Raw genomic sequence first — 20,332 nt, forward strand, 5'->3', positions numbered from 1 at the left:
CCTGTCCCTGCTGGAGAGGTTCCTGGTTGAATTAGCACATGCTATTTAGAATAAAACCTTCCATGTTAGTGAACATAAGTCAGGATAAGTAAGCCATAAGACATGGTACAAGGATGTATGTGTGTGTGTTATACATTCCCTCTCTGCCCTGTTCAGTAAATCTATGGCTGTCTTCTCACAGGCAAGATGCAGCAAAAATAACAATATTAGAAGAGATTCTTTAACCTGCCTCTCCATTTCTTCACCTGTTCCAGCTGCAGACAGTCATCCTATTCCTCTGCATTCACTTACTTTGCCTCACCCTCTGCTCATACCTGTCATCACTCGCATGTTCCATTCCTCAAAGTTCCTCCTGTTGTCAGATGAAGCAGCAAGTGACTCTCCTTTCTACTGCCTTTTGGCTGTCCATGTATTTCTCTGTCCTGCAGCCTTCCCTCCTCTCAAGCATTCTGGCACTCTGCACAGGCAACTTTATTCCTTCAGTGGCAGTTCTTCCCCATTAACCAAAAATCAGTAGAACAGAACAGGGAGAGGTACTCAACAGTTGCATTTAGTCAAAATTTTCCAGACGTGTGACTTACGCTCTATTCCTACGATTAAATTTCTGGCAAATATCATGTCCAGACAAAGGAAGTCCACATAAGAACGGGCAAATGCCTGCAATGCTGTCTAAAATAAATAGCAAAATTGTGACAGAGCTCAGTAAGAACAATATAGAATGTTGAGTATTGGGAAGCTATGGAAACCTAAGTATTCCCTGTCTGATGAAATAACAGTGAATCTATCTGAAGAAATGGACTGCAAATAGCTGAGCGCATAATCTAGATGTGATGTGACATCTTTGAAGTCAAAATACAGTTTACTCCACATTCTTTTTTATTAACTAAGTCTCAACCTAAATAGCCAGCAATTCTCAGGGGTCTTTTTGGGACACTTCATTTACAGTTCATGTATGGATTTCATGTGGGATGATCCTCATTCTGTTCTAAATCTTTGGTGTGACCCACAGAAAGTAATTCAGATGCTAAGCTTATGTTTCCCATTAATTAAAGAAAGGTTAGTTCTTCAGTATAATAACACTAAAATGAGGAAGAACTATGATATAGTGCAAAAAATGGACTCGTTGCTCAATTCATAGAATCAAAGAATCATTAAAGTTGGAAAAAACCTCTAAGATTATCTAGTGCAACCATCAGCCCATTCCCACCATGCTCATTGAACCATGCCCCTCTACCTCTCCATGTTTCTTGAGCACCTCCAAGACTGGTGATTCTTCCACCTCCATGGGCAGCCATTCCAGCACCTGACCATTCTTTCTGAGAAGAAATTTTTCCTAATATCCAACTTGAACCTCAACTGGTGCAACTTGAAGACATTCCCTCTTATCTCGTTACCTGGGAGAAGAGGCCAAATCCCAGCTCACTACAGCCTCCCTTCAGAAAGCTGTAGAGAGTGATAAGGTTTCTCCTGAGCCTTCTTTTCTGCAGTCTGGACAATCACTGTTCCCTCAGCCACTCCCCATAGGTCTTGTGCTCCAGACCCTTCTTTTCTTGACATGCTCCAGGGCCTCGATGTCCTTCTTGTAGTGAGGGGCCCAAAAATGAATGCAGTACTCAAGATGTAGTCTCACCAGGGCAGAGTACATAGGAGCAATCACCTGCTCCTGCTGACAACGCTATTTTGATACATGTCAGCATGCCATTGGTTTTCTTGGCCACCTGGGCACACTACTGGCTCATGCTCAGCCAGCTGTCAACTAGAACCCCTAGACCCTTTTCCTCCATGCAGCTTTCCAGCCACTCTGCTACAAACCTGTAGCAATGAGTGGGGTTTCTGTGACCAAAGTGCAGGACCCAGCACATGGTCTCGTTGAACCTCTGGCCTCAGCCCACCAATCCATCCTATGGACTTTGCAGGACATGTTCGTCTGCAGCTAAGTGTATTAGGATCTGGTAGACTGAAAGATCTCACCCAGAACTGCAGCCTAAGCAGCAACAACAGCTACACCAATGAATTGGAGGATAAGGCATTGTTCTCTTTGTTTCACTCACAACCAAGCCTGGTTTCACATTGGTTGTCAAAGACAGCCGTCAGTAGGGCAGTACTGCAAACATGCAGTATGTGCAGGACATGAGCCACAACTTTGTGAACTTAGACAAGTGGGGAAAAAACTAGTGAGAGAAATGTGTTTGCTAGGACCAGCACAGACAGGCTCTCTCTGGTAAAGCCATAATTTGTCCTATAGGTTGGTAATCTCAGGCTGGTGCTTGATGGATGACTGAGTGTTCATATTGCCGCAATGACGCATGGAATTGATTGGCACCAGCAGAAGACAAAGCAGCCTTCCTGTGCTGAGGCATTTTGTCTGTGAAGCCATCACTCCTGTGGCAATGAATGAACTGGTCTCCGATCACCACGGGACTCCTTTTGGAGTACTAGGAAGTGAAATGAAAAGCTTAAAGCATGCTGTTTGGCATCACAGTACTTATACCAGTCATTCTTCATGTTTCTACCGTATTTACAATGCTTATTAAAAACTGGAGGGGGGATGAGTGATATCAAATATCAAGAGATGCTCCAAGGAGTGGAAAGATGTATACAGACATACTGTTTGGTAACAATGTTGGGTAAATGCTGCATTAGGCAGTAAACATAGAGGCTGGATGACAGCACCAGTTCTTGAAGGATTTATAAAATGTCATGGAAAACAGAGGAGTTTAAACTAAAATGTAGCAAAGGCTTAAGAACTGTGGTTAGCTTTACACCTTGTGTGCACTTTCACTGTAGGAAGTCGAGGAGGTGTGCAGATCACTGCCAGACTGAGCCTGACGGTCTCTGGGACTGGCTGCAGGGGCTGGTACTTACTGGGCATACAAGCTGAGGCTGCAAGGGCAGCTCTGAGCTCTGACTGAAAAGCAGCATTCACAGCCGTTGAGCAGTCCTGGTCTTCTTCCCACACCTGCGGTAGATGCTGTGTGGCTCCGAGCTCGTACCTGCAGTCACACAAAATAACTGACACTTGCTTACCAATGGCTAAGAGAAGTGAGCACAGTCGGATTTTTCTGTAGAAGCACTTTAGAGACCTTTCTCTAGCAAAGCGAGTTGACGGAACGGGGCCGGGGGGACCGGACGAGGCGAGAGAGCGCTGAGAGCCGTGGGGCGGCCTCGCTCCGCCGGGCGGGCGCGGCGACGGCAGGGGGGCGTTGCGGGCGAGGTGGGTGCCGAACGAGCGGAGCGGCCGGGGCAGAGCTGCAGGCTGGGCGGTGGCAGGGGGTGGCGCCACGGGCAGCGCGGCGCAGGGCGGCGGCCCTGCAGCCCGGGCGGGCGGCAGGTGGGAGCGGGCTGCGGCCGGCGGTGAGCGGAGCGGGGCGGGGACGGGATGGGCTGCGCGCCCAGCATCCACGTCTCGCAGAGCGGCGTGATTTACTGCCGGGACTCGGACGAGTCCAATTCCCCCCACCAGACCACCACCGTCTCGCAGGGTGCCTCCACACTGCACGGCCTCTTCGTCAAGAGCGACGCGGCCGACTCCATCCCCGCCGTCCTCGCCTACCAGAGCCGGCAGCCGCCGCCCTGCTCCGGCCCCCGCCGCAGGGAGCCCAGGGCGCCGCGCTGCTGCGGCATCGAGGCGGAGACCCAGACCGGCAGCGCCAGCCTCAAGGTGAGCGCCGAGCGGAGCGCGGTGGGAGAGCCGCTCGGCGCTGGGGTGCAGCTGTCCCGCTGACTCACCGCTCCCTGCCCGCCTGCAGAGCCCCGGGGTGGAGAGCTGCGCGGCCGCAGGGGAAGGGCTGCTCCGGCGGCTGCGGTGGGTGGCGGGGAGAGGTCCGGGAGAGGTCCGCAGGGTTGGTTCCTCTTGGGAGAAACGCGCCTCCTGGAAGCTGAGCTCTTCCATTTCTCTGTCGGTCGGAATGAGCTGCTGCCGTCCGTAGGAGCTCAGCCGTCCTCATCCGCACGGCCGGCAGCCGCGGGCCTCTGGCAGCGGGCGGACAGCGGCCGTCTGCCGGCTCCGCTCCGAGCTGGAGCGTCTGCGGCAGCGGCCGGCGGTTCGGCGGAGAGCGGGCGGACAAGGCGCTGCTCCGGGATGCTGCACTGACCCAGCGCGTGCTGCCGGCGTCGTGGGGCACTGGTTTCCCTGCGAGTTCCCTGTAGGGTTCTGTTTTGCAGCGTCGCCCCGCTCCAAAACTTGCTCACAAAACAAGCGGTGTGGTGATCGCAGAAGCGCCCCAGGGTGCGCCTCCTCACTCGTATTAATAAAGACAGGTATCGTGCCTTAAAGTTGTTCTCTGGGATTAAATAGATTCTATACTCGGCTATAATTAAGAAATTAGGAGATGAGGTGAACTTAAAATATACTCTGTAATTAAAAAAAAAAAAAAATCAGAAAACATCTAATGAAAACGTAGGTTAGGTCACAGGGGGAAAAAAAAATAAAAAAAAAAATAACCAGAGCAACTGAATCCACTTCAATCCACAAAGTTAATAAATAAATAAATAAATAAATAGATTTGTTGATTTTTTTTTTTTCTACTCACAGTGGGATGCTTTGTGAGGTCAACTACAACTCTTCAAAATGCAAAATAAAATAGTTGTGCAAATTAGAAATTATTGCACAATTCTTTAAGTTGAAATTTGGAAGGAGGTTCTTAAAGTGGCAATACCATTTTTTGTTCTTAGGGATTGTTTATACTTTGTTTACCTTTTTACTGTTACACCATGCACTCTTGTAAGCAAATGTACTTGACAGCTTTCTGGTTGTCAGAAGTGAGAGTATTTCAGATGTTTCTCAGCTTTGTAATTGGCACCCAGATGTCATTGCTTCAGTGTTTTGCACAAGCGTGGGGACCTATGCTCAGGGAGATGGTGCTTCTATTCAGTTAAGAACTGCTCCAATGATACAGTATGATGGAAATGTTTCCATCATACGTGCATTAAGATCTGTAAAACATTTTTTGTCATTTTAAAACCAAGTCAGAGCTCCCCATTTTTTCCATCATTCCTTGTACTATTTCCTCTGGGATAATAGGTTCTTTTGTGACCAAAATAAGGTCCGAATATTACAGAACTATCACAAAAGCAAAGTAATAGTAAACTTCTCTGATAGAGAAGTTAAGGGGACTTGCTGAGTATTATAGATGATAGAGACAATAGATTGTGTAAGATGAGTCTGAATCATAATTTGAAATAGGACCCCCAATTTGAGGTTTCCAGTCATACGCTGTACTACTAAAATATTTATGTGCAAGCACTGAAGTGAAAAACTGCCATCCCTTGCCCATGTTTAATTCTTGATAAAACACATGCTTTATGTATTAGCTATGGCCAACTGATAATCATAATTTACTTACTGCATCATATCACTGCAGACAGTAGATATAGTCTTCTGTGATGAGTTGACTGCAACACCAAATCCTACTTGTAAACAAAGCAAACAGCCTCATGGCAGCAAACTATTAACATCTCAAACCTTTCATTGGCCTTTATAAAGATAAGATGCACTTAATTTGCTTAACTGAAGGCTAACATTGAGTATGAGATGACTAAGTGAATAATAGTTGCTTGATCCATTGTCTAAATATCACCAGTTTTCAAGTGCAAATATACCAGCTGTTCAGCAAGTAGAAACGGCGTCTTGGACATTTCTATGGTGATTGGAAAAGATAATTAAGTATTTCCTCTGTGGGACTTAAAGAATGCAAATGCATATTTTTATTACAGCCAGTACAGATCTTGAGCAAAAGTTTGTGCATAGATGGACACTTCTATACACGCTATACACATACTATACACACTATAGTACGTAAGCATTGGCCAGAAGACTGCAAGAACAAACAAGTTTTACAACTCTTATCACTAAAACATAGCAACAAATGGGAAAGCAAAACAAACAAACAACTCCTCAGTCTTTCATTGACTTTGAAAGAGAATTACTTTATCCTCTTCTTGAAATGACAGGAAGCTTCTTTGTGGAAGAGCAAAACGTGTTTGTGAACCTCCAAAGCTTTTGACAATTTTCAAGCATTTTCATATCAAAACAAAAGCAAAGCTCAGGAATAATAAGAAATCGAATGGACCAGTATCTCTAGTATTAGATCATGAAAGGAGACCTTATTGCTCTCTTCCAATATCTGAAAGGTGCTTACAGCAAGAGCGGGGCTGGTCTCTTCTCACTGGTGACAGGTAACAGGTGAGGGAAATGACCTCAAGTTGCACCAGGATAAGTTTAGGTTGGATATCAGGAAACACTTCTTTGCAGAAAGGGTTGTTAAGCACTGGAATAGGCTCCCAGGGAGGTGGTTGAGTCACCATCCCTGGATGTGTTTAAAAACTGTTTGGATGCGGTGCTTGGGACATGATTTAGTGGAGGGTTGTCAGTTAGGGTAGTATGGTTAGGTTGTGGTTGGACTCAGTCCTTAAGGTCTTTTCCAACTTGAACAATCCTATGATTCTATGATTCTAAGTTCTGATGTAAAAGCACAGGTAAGATGACCCTCCTTAATATATCATGCACCTAGCTTTTCTGATTTACTTATTTGTGTTTTATTTTATTGGGAAATATCAGAAATGATGTAGTTGTCGGTTACAAATCCGAGGACTTCTAAGTGCTATGGAGAATACTCAGAAACCCAGGTACAGACAGTGCCGGCCCTGAGGTCCACAGACCCTGGTGAAATGCAGTGCTGTACACTGCCTTGATCTAATGTATTTTTCTTCTTTTTACAGAAATATCATGTCAAAGAGTGCAAAAAATCTGTACTGCACTGCCAGCACTTCTTGTTTTGTTTAAACTGTACTACTGTGTAACTACTGGCTGGTAATACATTCTGTAGAACATGGGACGTGTTAGAAACAGTAAGCTTGAAAAACAAAGCTGTAGACAACACTCAGTGTGACAATCAGTTCACAACTTGATTTGACATCTAAGACATCATAGTTCTCTTGAACATACTGTGGGACTGCAGAGCTGGGAAATGAAAATTAGGGGCAATCTGATAAGTATTGGTATGCTGAAACTATGAGACAGTGCAGGCTATTTTCAATTTAGCCCAGGTGGTTCTGTGAGAGGTTCTGGCTGGAACAACTCTTCCCATAAAAAAGGTTGCTAGTTGAGAAGTGCTTTTCTTGGACTAAGCCCAGACTTCCTATATCAGCATACTGAAATGATTTTGGCAAAGATTTTCTGCTCCGTATTTGACCTTTTCATTCCTTTTCATTCCTTAACAGGTGCTTTAGTTGTGCTCTTACGTGCTGACTGTGGAAGTGTGTAGACTGAAGTGTTACAGAATGGAGAAAACAGTGTCATCAGAAAATAATAAGCTGCTTGGCAAATAAAAAAGAGCAGTCTGATAGGTTAAATTTGGCAAACAGCACTCTGGACTTCCAGAACTATTTTAGGTGATAGACATTTCTAGCATGCTTGTTTTTTGTTTATTTGTTTCCTTTTTCCTTAGCTGGTATAGGAAATGTGTTGTAAAACTGAAAGAGATCAATTTGACTCAATCATTTGGACAAGGAACCAAAAATCATCTCAGGATGACTGCACCCCCATAAGTCTTTCAGAGCCCAAAGTAACCAAGTAACAGTAGCACCTATTTCCTACTTCGTACCATTTGCTATGTGCAAAACAAGAGTCTGAGGCTTTATTGTTTGAGGAGCCTGATTTGGATCATTTGTCAATTTCTAATACTCCTTGACAGCACTAAATGCAGAGAAGAGGGATTTCAAACTGACCACACAGGTTAAAGAAATAATGCAAACTAAGACCTTATGCAGTACATCCTGAGAATAATGCACTTGGAATGTAGAAGGTAACAGTTGATAAGTTGATAAGTTGATATCTTTCAATTTCTGTGTGCTTTATAATTGCTAAGGTGTCATACAGAAAGTGGGTGCATCATTTCCCCTCTTCTCTCCTTGAGGAGAGGAATAACCTGGCAAGCTATGCACTAACAGTGGTGGATTGGTTTAGAAAGTGAAGTAACTCAGCAGTTTTAGCTGTACAACTAAACCTCACACCTGCTCTGTAGGTACTCTAACCCAGAGCAAATGTGCCAAACAGCTAACACAAACCCTTCCTTACAGGTGGCTTCTCTACGTCCATCATTACTTTGCCCTATTGCTGTAATGAGTGTTGAGGTGCCAGACTCTCAGCTGTGCTTAATCCTCTTGAGGGTCTTTCAACTTCTCGGTGTTTTATTTCAGGCAGATTGCTGTACCTCTTCTAGTTCCATGGGTATGAGTGGTCCTAGATCAGGTAGCTGCACACTCAGCGGAATAAGAATTGGTAAGAGTGAGTAATGAGGCAGATGCAATGTGGAGGCAGGAATGAAAAAGCAGCCATGCTTTGGGCTGCATTTTCCTCTGATGTCAACTGTGGTGCTGCCAGATTTCAGGGTATTTTATTTTTGTAGACCATTCTCTGCTTGTATTTCCTGGCTACCTGTTGATCTCTCCTCCTTTCCCAACGGCTCTTTGTCTTTGTCTCAGTAACAGGCTTATTTAGTGAAGCCCAAAGTGAAGGATGCACATTGTATGTGAAACTTGTAGTTGTTTCTTTAATGTACGTGTAACTTTTCTGAAATTTCCTTTGACGAAGGCTCTATGTACCTGTGTGGTTGCTAGGAGATAGCATGTGAAGTGTTTTGTAGTGTAGCAGTTTGCCTCTTTTAGGGGATCGTTGTCATGGTAACCAAGGCCCAGAATTTTCTGGACTTCAAAATAAGTCAATGGTAGCAAGGTTGTAGCTTCAGAAAATCAACTGTTGCCTTTACAGATGCATAAATAAGCATAGAGCGCATTGTGGCATGCAGCATGTGTGTTTAAAGTGCACTGTGTTGTGGTGGAGGACATGAGTTTGCAGCAGTGAGTGCTATGCAGTGATCTCTTGTGTGTTGCTGTCTCCCTCTGGCCCAGTTTAGGAGCTGCATTTCTAGCCCAGCAAGACACCTGTCTTGCGGGGCTGCAGCAGCTGGCTGTGCCTCCCTGCTCTGTGGGATGGTGTTTGGGGGCAGTTCTTACAGGCCATGAAGTACAATGTGCTCATACTGTAGGAGCTCCTGCTTCTCCCCAAAACACTGCGGTGCTGTGGGCTTCTGGACCTTGAACCACCTTTGCTTCTGTGAGAGGGAAGGCACACTATTACCTCTGAGTGAGTCAGAATGCTGCAAAGCCTTTTGGAGGCACTGCCTAGTGCAGGTAACTCTCTTCATGTGAGAAAAGCAGCTGGACCAGCTCATGTTCCCTCACAGGCCAACCATTTGTGTCAGCCACTGCTTCAGCCTTCTGCATCCACTTATTCATATGCTTCTTTCTCACCCATATTGACAGCTGTAAAAGAAAAAAATGCATTAATGATATTCTGTTCCTTTAGGTTTCCTCAGCTTCTGTGAAGAGAGGATTACTCTGGAAAACTGATCAAAAAGAATCCTATGTATTTCAACCTATTGATTTGCCTATCAGGTGCCAAATATTTTGTATCTTCAATATAGAAGTAGAACTAAGAACTTATTCCATCAGCTAAAAGGTGCTACTTTAGAGGCAGTTTCAAGTATGAAACTCTTGATAATAATTTGAGTTATTCCTTTGAAAGTACAAAACTAATTTTGTAAATTCACAATTTGTTGATTTCTTGCCCTGGATTCCTATTGCCTCTTAAAATGACAACATTCTTTCTAAAGGGGGAATGGGAAATTCAGGCCAGAATCAGGTGGTTTCATAGCATGGAAGGGAGGAGCAGAAATTGCAGAGATACGGCCGCTACAACCGCAGACCAAATCCCAAGCAGGTCTACAGGGATTCCACAGAAACACTGTTTCTTCCTGGTTCCTGTGAGTTTACATAGTGTGATCATGTGCCTAAACATTACAAAATTAGATTTAAATGAGAAATCCAAAGAAATGGCCGTTAACTGAGAGACTATGCATTGGCAGAGTCTGCCATGTCCACTAGGTCCACTGCCAGGTAGGGGAATGAGATGAAATGGGCAGAAGGGAGCTTTGAAACATCGTAGCTATTAGAAAACAAGCTATTGAACAGCTGTTCATAAGCCTGGGACAAACTGTGCTCATAGCCAGTTTGCATGTGGTGCTTTAACCTGTTAGATTTAATTACAACTTATTTATTTTTGGAGGAGCAGTGTCTGATTCCTTCTTATTTTACAGCCATTTTAATGAAAATATTGGTATACTTACCAATGGCACGCGGTCTAGTACTGTTAAAATATAAGATTAGTTTAATGTGGAATTGGGCATGAGGCCTATTAACTTAACTTTGGAGCTGCTTTCAGTATTCCTTTTTCCCTTTCTTTGGAGGTCAACAATTTGGCTACAAGAGCAGCAGAAGAACAGAGGCTTTCTGTTTCCCCCGTTACTGGAGTGGACGGCTTTTGGAAGGCACTGTGAACTTGAAAGTTGTCAATAGTCATTCTTGTCTTGTAGTTATGTTTAGTAATCATTGCATCTGATCAAAGATCACAACTCAACCAGGCATTGTGGGGCCTGAAAACCAGGGAATCTCTTTCAGAAGAGCAGAAAAATGGAATTTAAAATTTCCTTTTCATTTTCAAAGTGAAAAAGCAGATTTCTTTTGAAACTGACAGAAACTTTCCTCAGGGTTGATGATAACATGGCAGTTAAGCTACCTTCCGGAGAACAGACACTCAGGTTCAGTCCTCTGATTTCAAAGAATGTGTTCCTGCCTCCTGAAGTGCTGACAGTAGTAGATTTCTCCTTGTGTATGTCTGAGACAGCTTCCCTGAAATCCACCATTTGCAAAGAATTCTGTCCTGCTTATCCACTTGTGTCACCAAGAAAAGAGATACCTAAGCAGGTAATTACTTTGGAAAATAACACAGACTTTCAGGAGAAGATGTTATGTTCTCTATCTCAGAATAAATCTGTTCAGAAGTCAAGGCTGTGTTTATGTGCTGAACTGTTTTGATTTGTGGAACCAGTGAGTTAATTGATGAAGGTCACGTTTCTGCAGCCTATCTTCAATCTACTTCTATTTACATCAGAGAACACAGTGAGGGAAACCACGATGACCAAAAGTCTCAGAAGGTCCAGTTTCCTAGGTTCTTGCAGACTTGGTGAGGTGGGGACTTGCAGAGGCACTACCGAGCAAAATATCAACAGCATCCAGTGAGCACTGCCTTTTAAGGAGACTGAAGGATCTGCTTGACTGTCTTTGTTTTGGGGAGGCGTTCGTAGAATCACAGAATGGTTTGGACTGGAAGGGACGTTTAAGATCATCTAGTTCCAACCTCCTGCTATGAGCAGGGACACCTCCCTCTAGACTGAGTTGCTCAAAGCCCCATCCAGCCTGGCCTTGAATGCTTCCAGGGAGGGGGCATCCACAGCCTCACTGTGCAACCTGTTCCAGTGTCTCACCACCCTCACAGTAAAGAATTCCTTCTTGATATCTAGTCTAAATCTACCCTCTTCCAGTTCAAAACCATTTCTCCTCATCTTCTCACTATATGCCCTTATAAAATGCCCCTCTCCAGCTTTTCTTCAGGTAGTGGAAGGCCACTATAAGGTCCCAATGGAGCCTTCTCTTCTCCATGCTGAAGAGCCCAACACTCTCAGCTTGTCCTCATAGGAAGGGTGCTTCTGTGCTCATCTTCATGGTCTTCTTCTGGACCCACTCCAATAGCTCCATATTCTTTTCTTCTTGTGCTGGGAGCTTCAGAACTGGACACAGTACTCCAGGTGGGATCTCACAAGAGCAACTCCCTCGATCTGCTGGGTTGGAGGCACAGAAAGCTCAGCAGAACACTACAGAGCATGAGAGTCCAGTGGTGCTTGGAGAAGAGATGGTGAAGGCCTGAGACTGGTTAAAGCCTTTAATACTTTTTTTGCTTAAATATATAAGAGTAATGACAAATGACAGAACTTGGGCTGCCCCAACCTCAGAGTCAGAGGATTAGGAAGGAGTGAGGGAACACATACTTTCCATCTGTGATCAAGGAAATTGTAAGGGAACAGCTGTAATATCTCAATGTTCAGAAGTCCACAGGGCCTGAGGGGATTTGCCCCAGAGTACTGAAGGAATTAGTGGATGTTATAGCTGAAACCCTCTTAAAAGTTTACTGAAAGCTGTGGGAGTCTGGGGAGTTCCCTGTGGCTGGAAAGTAGCAAGCATTATACCTAACTTCAAAAAGAGTTTGAGAGAAGACCCAGAAAATTATAGACCTGTCAGTCCAACTGTGGAAAAGTTATGCAGAAGACTGTCCTGGAAGGTATTGAAAGCCATTCAAACAAAACTGTTCTCAGATGTAGCCAGCATGGGTTAGTGAAGGGAAAACCCTACCTCAGTAATCTGATCTGCTTCTGTGATGAGGTCTTCCACATTGTGGATGAAGGGGGGCAGCGGGTATTGTCTTTCTGGATTTTAGTAAGGCCTTTGATATTTTCCTCACAGCCTCCTTCTGGACAAATTGTCCCACTGTGAGATTTGTTCATGTTGTCTTAGGTAATGAAATGGCTCGATGGCAGAGCATGAAGGGGTAGTATGAGGGATACTGAATGGGGGCTACATCTGGTTGGCTGGTTGGCTACAGTCACCAGCAGTGTCTGGTGTTCATTCTAAGGCCTGTCCTGTTGCACATTTCAATGATCTGTGTGCAAGAATAGAGTGCACCCTAAGCAAATTTGCTGATGACACTGAACTGGGAGGGTCTGTTGCCTCCGTGTAGGGAGGAGAGGCCTTGTGGAGGGATCCGGAGATGTTGCAGCATTGGATAATCATCATGAGCATGAAATTCAACAAAGAAGTATGTTGGATGCTGCACCCGGGGCAGAGTGATACAATACACAGGCACAAATGGGAAACAAATGGAGAGCAGCTCAGGAGGAGAGGACCTGAGAGTGCTGGTACCAGCAGCTCAGCCTCAGCCAGCAGCAGTGTGCCCTGGCAGCCAAGGGTCAAACAGCATCTTGGAGAGCATTAACACAGCACAACCACATGGTAAAAAGAGGTGATTCTCACTGTGTTTGATGTTGGTGAGGTCTCACCTTGTGTGCAGTTCTGGGCTCCACAGTATAAGGATTTTAAGGTCCTTGAAAATGTCCAGAGGAGGCAATAAAGCTGGTAACTGGACTAAAAGACATGAAACATTTCCTAGTGTGATGGCTGCACCCCATGGGTGTTAGTGTTCAAGAGGAATTCGGACAGTGCCATCAATAAATGTTGTAACTTTTGTTCAGCCCTGACGTGGTCAGGCAGTTGGACTTTGAAGACCACTTCCAGCTGTTCCATTCTGTTCCATTCCATTCCATGCAAAGCAGGATGTAATTGTTCAAAAAAAAAAAATCAATTCATCTGCAGCATTTGTGGAAGAATCATCTCTTACAGGGTAGAAAAGGCCTGGATTTAGACATAAGACAGGGTAGTGGGACTGAAGAAGCACATGGGAAAGAAAATGTTTTGGGGAAACGATTTTTCCTGGTGTCACTGCTGATGACACCTAGAAGTCCTGAGGATGTCTGAATTTAGATATTCTCATACAAACCTTATATCTACGCTAAAGGAATGTAGTTTGCAACTCACTGCTGAGAAGTTTGTTTTATAATGCTCTTCTTGAAAATGCTACTTCTGAAGTTTTACTGTGGTATTCTTAAGATATTTCTAAAGCCACTCAGTTACACATCTGTTTCACTGCAACAGGGAATTCATAAATGGGTTTGCTGTTGCCTGAAGACACCTAAATAATCCGGGCTTTTTCTGTGTATTTATTTTTCTTCCTCCACAGTGATATAAGGCTAATAAATCCATGTCATCTTGTATTTGAGAACAAGACAAAAGTATCTAATATTTATCCAGACAAGTTGGAGGATTCTGATCAGTCTGTTTGGAAGATGTACATTCTTGAAAGTAAAGTCTTTTTCAAAGTATTTTTTCACTGGAGTACTGCCCCCAGCAAACCATCCTGCTTTACAGTAGTGTTGTACCTGGGGGATACCTGGGGAAAAAGTGCTGGTAGTTCAACCGCTGCTTTTACAGGAAAAGCAGCTTACTGCAAGGTCTAAAGAGAGCTTGACAAAAAGGGGAAAAAAAAAAGGAAGAAAATAAACAAGTATATAAACAATAAAAATAAACAAGTCAGGCACAAGGATGAAACTTGTAAATATGGAGGTACTTCTGATATAACTTTGTGAAATTACTCTTGTGCTCTAGCATGAAGGGTTAACACAACCTTTTAGCCCTGTCGGAATGAATTTGATGTTAGTGTCAGCTTTTCTTTTAAAAAAAGCCTTGTATTAATGTCACTTTATTTGGTGCAATATTTTTTCCTGATGCATTCTGCTAATTTTAGTGACAGAGCTACATTTTACTATGCTGGTCCTTCAGGTGAACTTGGAGTGAGCAACAGAACTTGTTTACTGCACCATTACTGGAATTGTTCTCATTTCAAAAAGATATTTTTTTCTAATGCAGTTGAAAACAATAGGTTTGATAAATATTGTTGAGGTCACGAGCTGGAGGCAAGCCAATTTTAAAATACACTTAGAATTTCATAACTGTAAGTTAGGTTCTAGGCATTCCGGTTTTGAAATTGTCAGGTTTCTTTCAGGCATGCAGCAAGCTTAGTTGTTTAATTGAAGTACTCAGGTGTGAAGCCAGATACTTAAGGAAGTCAAATATCTTAACATTAGCAATAAAATAAGAACCAGGGAGCTGACCAATGTTACATTCAACTGTAAAATGTGAGGATATTGCATGGCCTCTAGTAAGATCCTGCAATGGATTACGTCTGTGTGATGCCCTTGGATCCTCATTAATTTATGTGAAACAGATTTCTGTATTTCTCTGTGTTCATGGATTTTGCCATAATAATTAACAGTTTGTCCAGGCAAATCCTTACAGATTTAAGAGGAAAAAAAAAGAAAAAAAAAAGCAGGTGAAACTCCTAAAAATAGTTCAAACCAACAGTTTTAGCCTTCAGGCTTATATTTGTTTCTTTCCTACTCTATCAACTTGAAAGATTCCTTTGTTGTCTCTTTGCAGATATGTGTTAACTGGAACAGCTGATACACATGTAGATCTTTTTTGGCCCTCTGGCATTTCAGTGGCTTAGGGACTATCCATATAGTTCAAAGAGTTCAGCAATGAATCATCTTCAAAGGAGAGAATCTTTTTCATGGGTTCCACCAAATTTATACAAGAGACTATTTTTAGATCAAGGACCTTTTTTTATTGTTGTTATTATTATTTTTTTTTTCCCCTTAGGACTTGGAGGCATCTGTGGCCTTGCATAAGATTTAAAAAATCTGCTGTTCTGAAAGTAGGTTCTTCAGGGCTATCCTTTCATGTTCACATTATTGCATTATTGTTATTTTTCATGTAATTGCAATAGTCTGCAGACAACTTAAAATTGTGAAGGGCTCTGTATTTCTATAGCTTACTTGTAAATCAGAGAAGGCTGGTTCCCTGTACTGTGAGTGCACATGTCTGCTTGTGACAGGATGGTGCTTAATTATCATGCTCATGTTTATTCTCTCATGTCAGTAAATGAATCAGTTTATCTGTCCAAGCCTAAGATACACTTCTGTTTACAACTTGGTGCTTTATGATACACATACGGTTTTGGAATATAGCTTGTTAAATATCAAGTGAGTGAAGAGTATCTTCAACATACCTTTGTTCTATTTTTGAATGTAAGTAGTATAGTTGTACAGGATCTGCTGGGATAAAATGGAGGAGAGTGCAAGCAATTTTCTGTCATTTGCAAGGTGTTTCATGTGTGTAATCAGTGTCTTGAAAGAATAGTAGTGATATATAGGATCATAGAATCACCAAGGTTAAAAAAGACCTCCAAGATCCAACCAACCATCCATCACCATTATTTCCTACTAAACCATGTCCCTCAGTACAACATAAAAATATTTTTTGAATATCACCAGGGACAATCATTTTTGAGTTTGAGTAAGAACAAGCTATCCTTACAAGATACTCTCATCAGGCACATTTAGAAATACTTGAATGGTAAGGTAGATGGCCATGATCTTAAGCATAGGAAGTTCCACACCGATATGTGCAGGAACTTCTTCATAGTGAGGATGTCAGAGCATTGGAACAGGCTGCCCAGGGGGTGTTGTGGATTCTCCTTCTCTGGAGATATTCAAGAGAATATCTGCCTGGATGCCTACCTGTGCAGCCTGCTGCAGGGGGCCTGCTTTGCACTGGCGTTGGACTCAATGATCTGTGAAGGTCCCTTCCAACCCCAACAATTCTGTGATTTGTGATTACATGCATTTCAAAGGCTTAGGTGAGAGACACATGTTAGGATCCAAATCTTGCTTCGAGAAAGACTCCACTAGCATCAGTGAGATGAAGACTTGGTCTCTTGCAGAGAAGAAGATGGCAATGGGTAGAAGGCTATCCAGATTTTCTGAAAATGTCAACATATTTCACTTCTAGTTCAGCAGAAATTGAGGAGTGGACTTTGATATCTTCTCTTCTTATTAATGAGCAGTCATGCTCCAAAATCACTTCCCTCTTACATAGTCTTTATCTTTTATAGCTGTAGCTAGGAGTTGGGCTAGGGAGTGTAGCATCTCCAAATACTTTGTTCCTAATTCTCCCTTGTAAGTCTCCAATATTTGTTGATGATCAAAGGAGGCAGTGGCATGCCATCAGTGCTGTATTCTAGTTTTACATCAGTTGGAGATGTCACCAGTTCCTTTTGTACGTTTGCTGAGTTTACGCCCATCTTCAGGTGAGGATGACCAGGGTGAGACATTTTCTGGAATCTGCAATCCAGTTTCTCTCAGAAATTTACTTTGCAAGTGACTTGTTTGTGGGAAATGGATACTGTATGGAAATATCACTTCACAAAGAGAAATATTTCTGAGAAAAGATTTTGGAAATGAGTGTGAAGTCAGTCAAAACTTAGTAAAGTTAACCTCAGATTCTGTTTATACTTACATAAAAATGTCCACCTGAATTACTGCATCTACAAAGTCTTTATTCTTGGTGGCTGGGAAGATCCAGCTGAAAAACTTCCATCTGTCTGGCAATGCTAACTAACTTAAATCATTTCATGCTGCAGCTGGGAGGTCCAAAGATGTTGTCATAGAGATACACACATTCATTTTAAACCAGCTTTACAGTGCTACAGCTTGAGGCTTAATGATTACAGCAGTATCAAGTGTGAAACAGACACCGAGAAGCTGATCCAGTGTGGAAACTGATGTACTTCAGTAGCTGGCTGGGCTGAGTACGTATAATTACCACCCTTCAGTGAGCGATCTTGAGGTTGGAAGCAGAGGACACAGCTCAGTTCTTGCTGAGACACAGTCAGCCTTGTGCTAAGGGGCCTGACCAGGTGCCTTAATTTCTCATTTGTGTCACCCCTGTAGAGAACAACCAAGTGGCATCTGACAGATGGATCAGATCTACTTAGAAAGGCCCACTCGTTCCACAGATTGAGTTGTTCTGCTAGCTGCTACTCCTCTTCATTTGGTGACTTTTTTTAAAGTTGGGCTAATAGGCTGCTGTTCGATCTATTGTTGTTATGCTTCTTTCTATGGAGAACCTAGTCATGTGAGGGAAGCATATGAATGGTTATCTGATGTTACTGTCAGCAATGGAAATGGAAAGTGACTGACAGTAGTGTGTGTTCTGTACTTAAAAAATCATGAAGACTCTGTACTGCTTCATACTGCACACATTTCAATGATAAGTAATCTCAGAAGGAAGTGTCTGCAGTTTACCTTTCAAGAGTAGCACTGGCAATCATTGAACCCAGCCATCTTAAATAAGACAGATGTTCTTGCAGCTGTTTCATTTTTTCAGAATCAGTCTTTTCATTAGAGCTCATTTATTAATCCTTGCCTAGTAAAGTATATTTATCCTATTTCTGCACTCAGTTGCAGCATCTACACTAGTCTTACAAGGATAATATAATAATTTGCGGTGGCTACCACTGCAATTAGTTTGTTCATAGCATAATCTAGTTACTTGGACCTGCACATATTTTCATTGCAATTACTACAAGTGTCATGCACCAAAGGATAAATTCAGTTGAAGTCTCTGGCATGCATGAGAAATGGAGGAACAATTCTTATCTGCTAAGTACATAGGTGAGGTTTCCATTCTGAGATCATATTTTCACTTTCTGAATTTATTTAAGTGATTGATAACTACAAAATCGTAAGTTTTATTAACTGTTGAAGTAAGAAGAACTTTTATGTAAAGTAAGTTCAGGAGTTAAGGACTCAAAATTCTGAGATGGCCTGATGTCTTTAATGCTGTGGATTTTGGCTCCTCTGAGATGTCTGGCTGCAGAAAGAGTTCCTAATTTGCAATCATGTATGTATCATGAGTGAAATTAAAATATCAGGGTTGGGGAGAACTTTTTATTATTATTTTTAGGGGCAAAGCATATAAGGATATGTCTTGGGCTCTTGCCATAAAGTCAGACACAAAAGTGTTGGTTATTACGAATGTGTTTTAGTAGAATTTTTGCAGGAATAACTGCATCTGCAAATATATGTGCCTCTTTACTGGAAGCTGTGAGAAGAAATGGAGCAGAAGGAACTTCTAAAGCAGGAAATATGAACCATAAATCAGTACTCAGACATTTATATGGAAATGGCACTTTTTCAGCAATTTGTGTGTTTCCACTTGTTGTTTTTTGTTAAATTGACCCTGAAATGGGTCAACACTGCACTCTTACCTAAAATCTCTACAGTTCTCATCACCAGGAAAATGACTTTTCACCTTTCTCACCCTTAATGCTAACTTATTTTGGATTTCTTTCCCAAGTCCCAAGACCTTACCATCAAGTAATGGTCATAATTTGGACCTGAGAAGCAGCATTCACCTTTCTATAGAGAAACAAAAATCAATAGCCAAGATGTACATAAATGTTGTATGAAGGCCATTTTTAGACTTCAAGAAGCAAACTCCGTGCAGGTGGAGCCTCATGAGAGTAGAGCACAGGGGACAACCACCTCCCTCTCCCTGCTGTCACCTCTCTTCTGGTGCTGCCCAGGATGCAGCTGGCCTTTCACACTGCTGGATCATATATCAGTTAGCATACTTTTCACAGAAACAACCATTTCTATCAATAAAGCAAAGCCATTTGAACTTCTCAATTTAGATAAAAGGTCTCATTTTCAAAGTTTCTGAGAGCCAACGTATTTCTAGATCTCCAGCAGGTATGAGACAATAGCTCTGATAGTCTTTAAGGTAATTTAGCAGCCAGTATGGTTACTTTATCCTGCAGACACGGAAGAATGGGAGTTTGCATGCAGGCCTGGTGCCTCCATGCAAGACAGACTTGGAGCTGTTGGACTGAGCCCAAATTATTTCCTGAGGTACAGTCAGTTTTCAAAGAAGTTAAGAAATATTTCACTGACATAAATGGAGGGAAAGAAGCTTCCAGGAGGGGCAAAGAAAGTTATTTAGGCAACCACAGATTCATCGTGTTGTCATACATGGTGAAAAGCAGTGCCAGAGTTCCTAAAGATATTGTGTTATATTGAACAGAAGATGCAATTCACTATAATGTTATTAAGCTTACTGAGTCAGCCTAATGTGAGCACTAACAAAAGCAAAGAGATTTTTCTAAAGAAAGGAAAGTTAATAACCTTCAAGGTTTCAGGAAAGAGTTTGTGTTATCAAAGACAAAGCTATTCAAAAAGCTAAAGCAAATGGGATGAAAATAATTTAGGTAAGGTAGCAGAGAACCTTGAGGGCACAGTAGTAGAAATGGACTGAAATTCAAACAATATGAAGTGCTGCACTGTGCACTTAGGTTTGCTGCTGTATGTTGGAAGACTCTTGGCTGAATACATCAGAAAAATCAGAGGTGACCTGAGGAGAGAGTAACAGGTTTTAAAAGTGAAAGGAAGTTTCTCTTTTTCAGAGTAGTGTTCCAGAATCACAGAATCACACAGAATTGTAGGGGTTGGAAGGGACCTCCAGAGATCATCGAGTCCAACCCCCCTGCCAAAGCAGGTTCCCTACAGCAGGTCGCACAGGTAGGCATCCAGGCAGGTCTTGAACATCTCCAGAGAAGGAGACTCCACCACCTCCCTGGGCAGCCTGTTCCAGTGCTCCGTCACCTCACTGTAAAGAAGTTCTTGCGCATATTTGTGCAGAACTTCCTCTGCTGCAGAACTTCGATCAAGTAATGTCAGAGATGAATAGAAACAAACTTTTCCAAAACTGGGAGATTAAAGGGTTTTTAGATGACTTTTCCATAGAAGATGACTTCCCACAGTTGCAGGGACCTGCTTTCTGACTGTTTAATCCTTTCTTGAAAATGCATTTGGCTTCATTTGGCAATTTTCTGTTAAAGTTCAAATGCTCCTTGTGAAATAAAAGA

At 42.7% G+C, this 20,332-nt stretch overlaps 1 protein-coding gene across 3 annotated transcripts in view; it reads left to right on the forward strand.

The window, feature by feature from the left end:
* PDE8B (phosphodiesterase 8B) overlaps positions 1-20,332 on the forward strand; it is a 75,877-nt gene that overhangs the window by 2,665 nt on the left and 52,880 nt on the right. For 2 of the 3 annotated variants that reach the window (XM_052670190.1, XM_052670191.1), the window contains exon 1: positions 3,301-3,661. The exons of the other annotated variant lie outside the window; for it this stretch is intronic. In XM_052670190.1, the coding sequence (XP_052526150.1) occupies positions 3,380-3,661 (282 nt within the window). In that variant the 5' untranslated portion in view covers positions 3,301-3,379. Of the gene's footprint in view, positions 1-3,300; positions 3,662-20,332 lie in introns of those variants that run through there. 3 annotated transcript variants of the gene reach the window in all.

The sequence above is a fragment of the Tympanuchus pallidicinctus genome, unplaced genomic scaffold (assembly GCF_026119805.1).
Source record: "Tympanuchus pallidicinctus isolate F22 unplaced genomic scaffold, pur_lepc_1.0 scaffold9, whole genome shotgun sequence".
Taxonomy (NCBI): domain Eukaryota; kingdom Metazoa; phylum Chordata; class Aves; order Galliformes; family Phasianidae; genus Tympanuchus; species Tympanuchus pallidicinctus.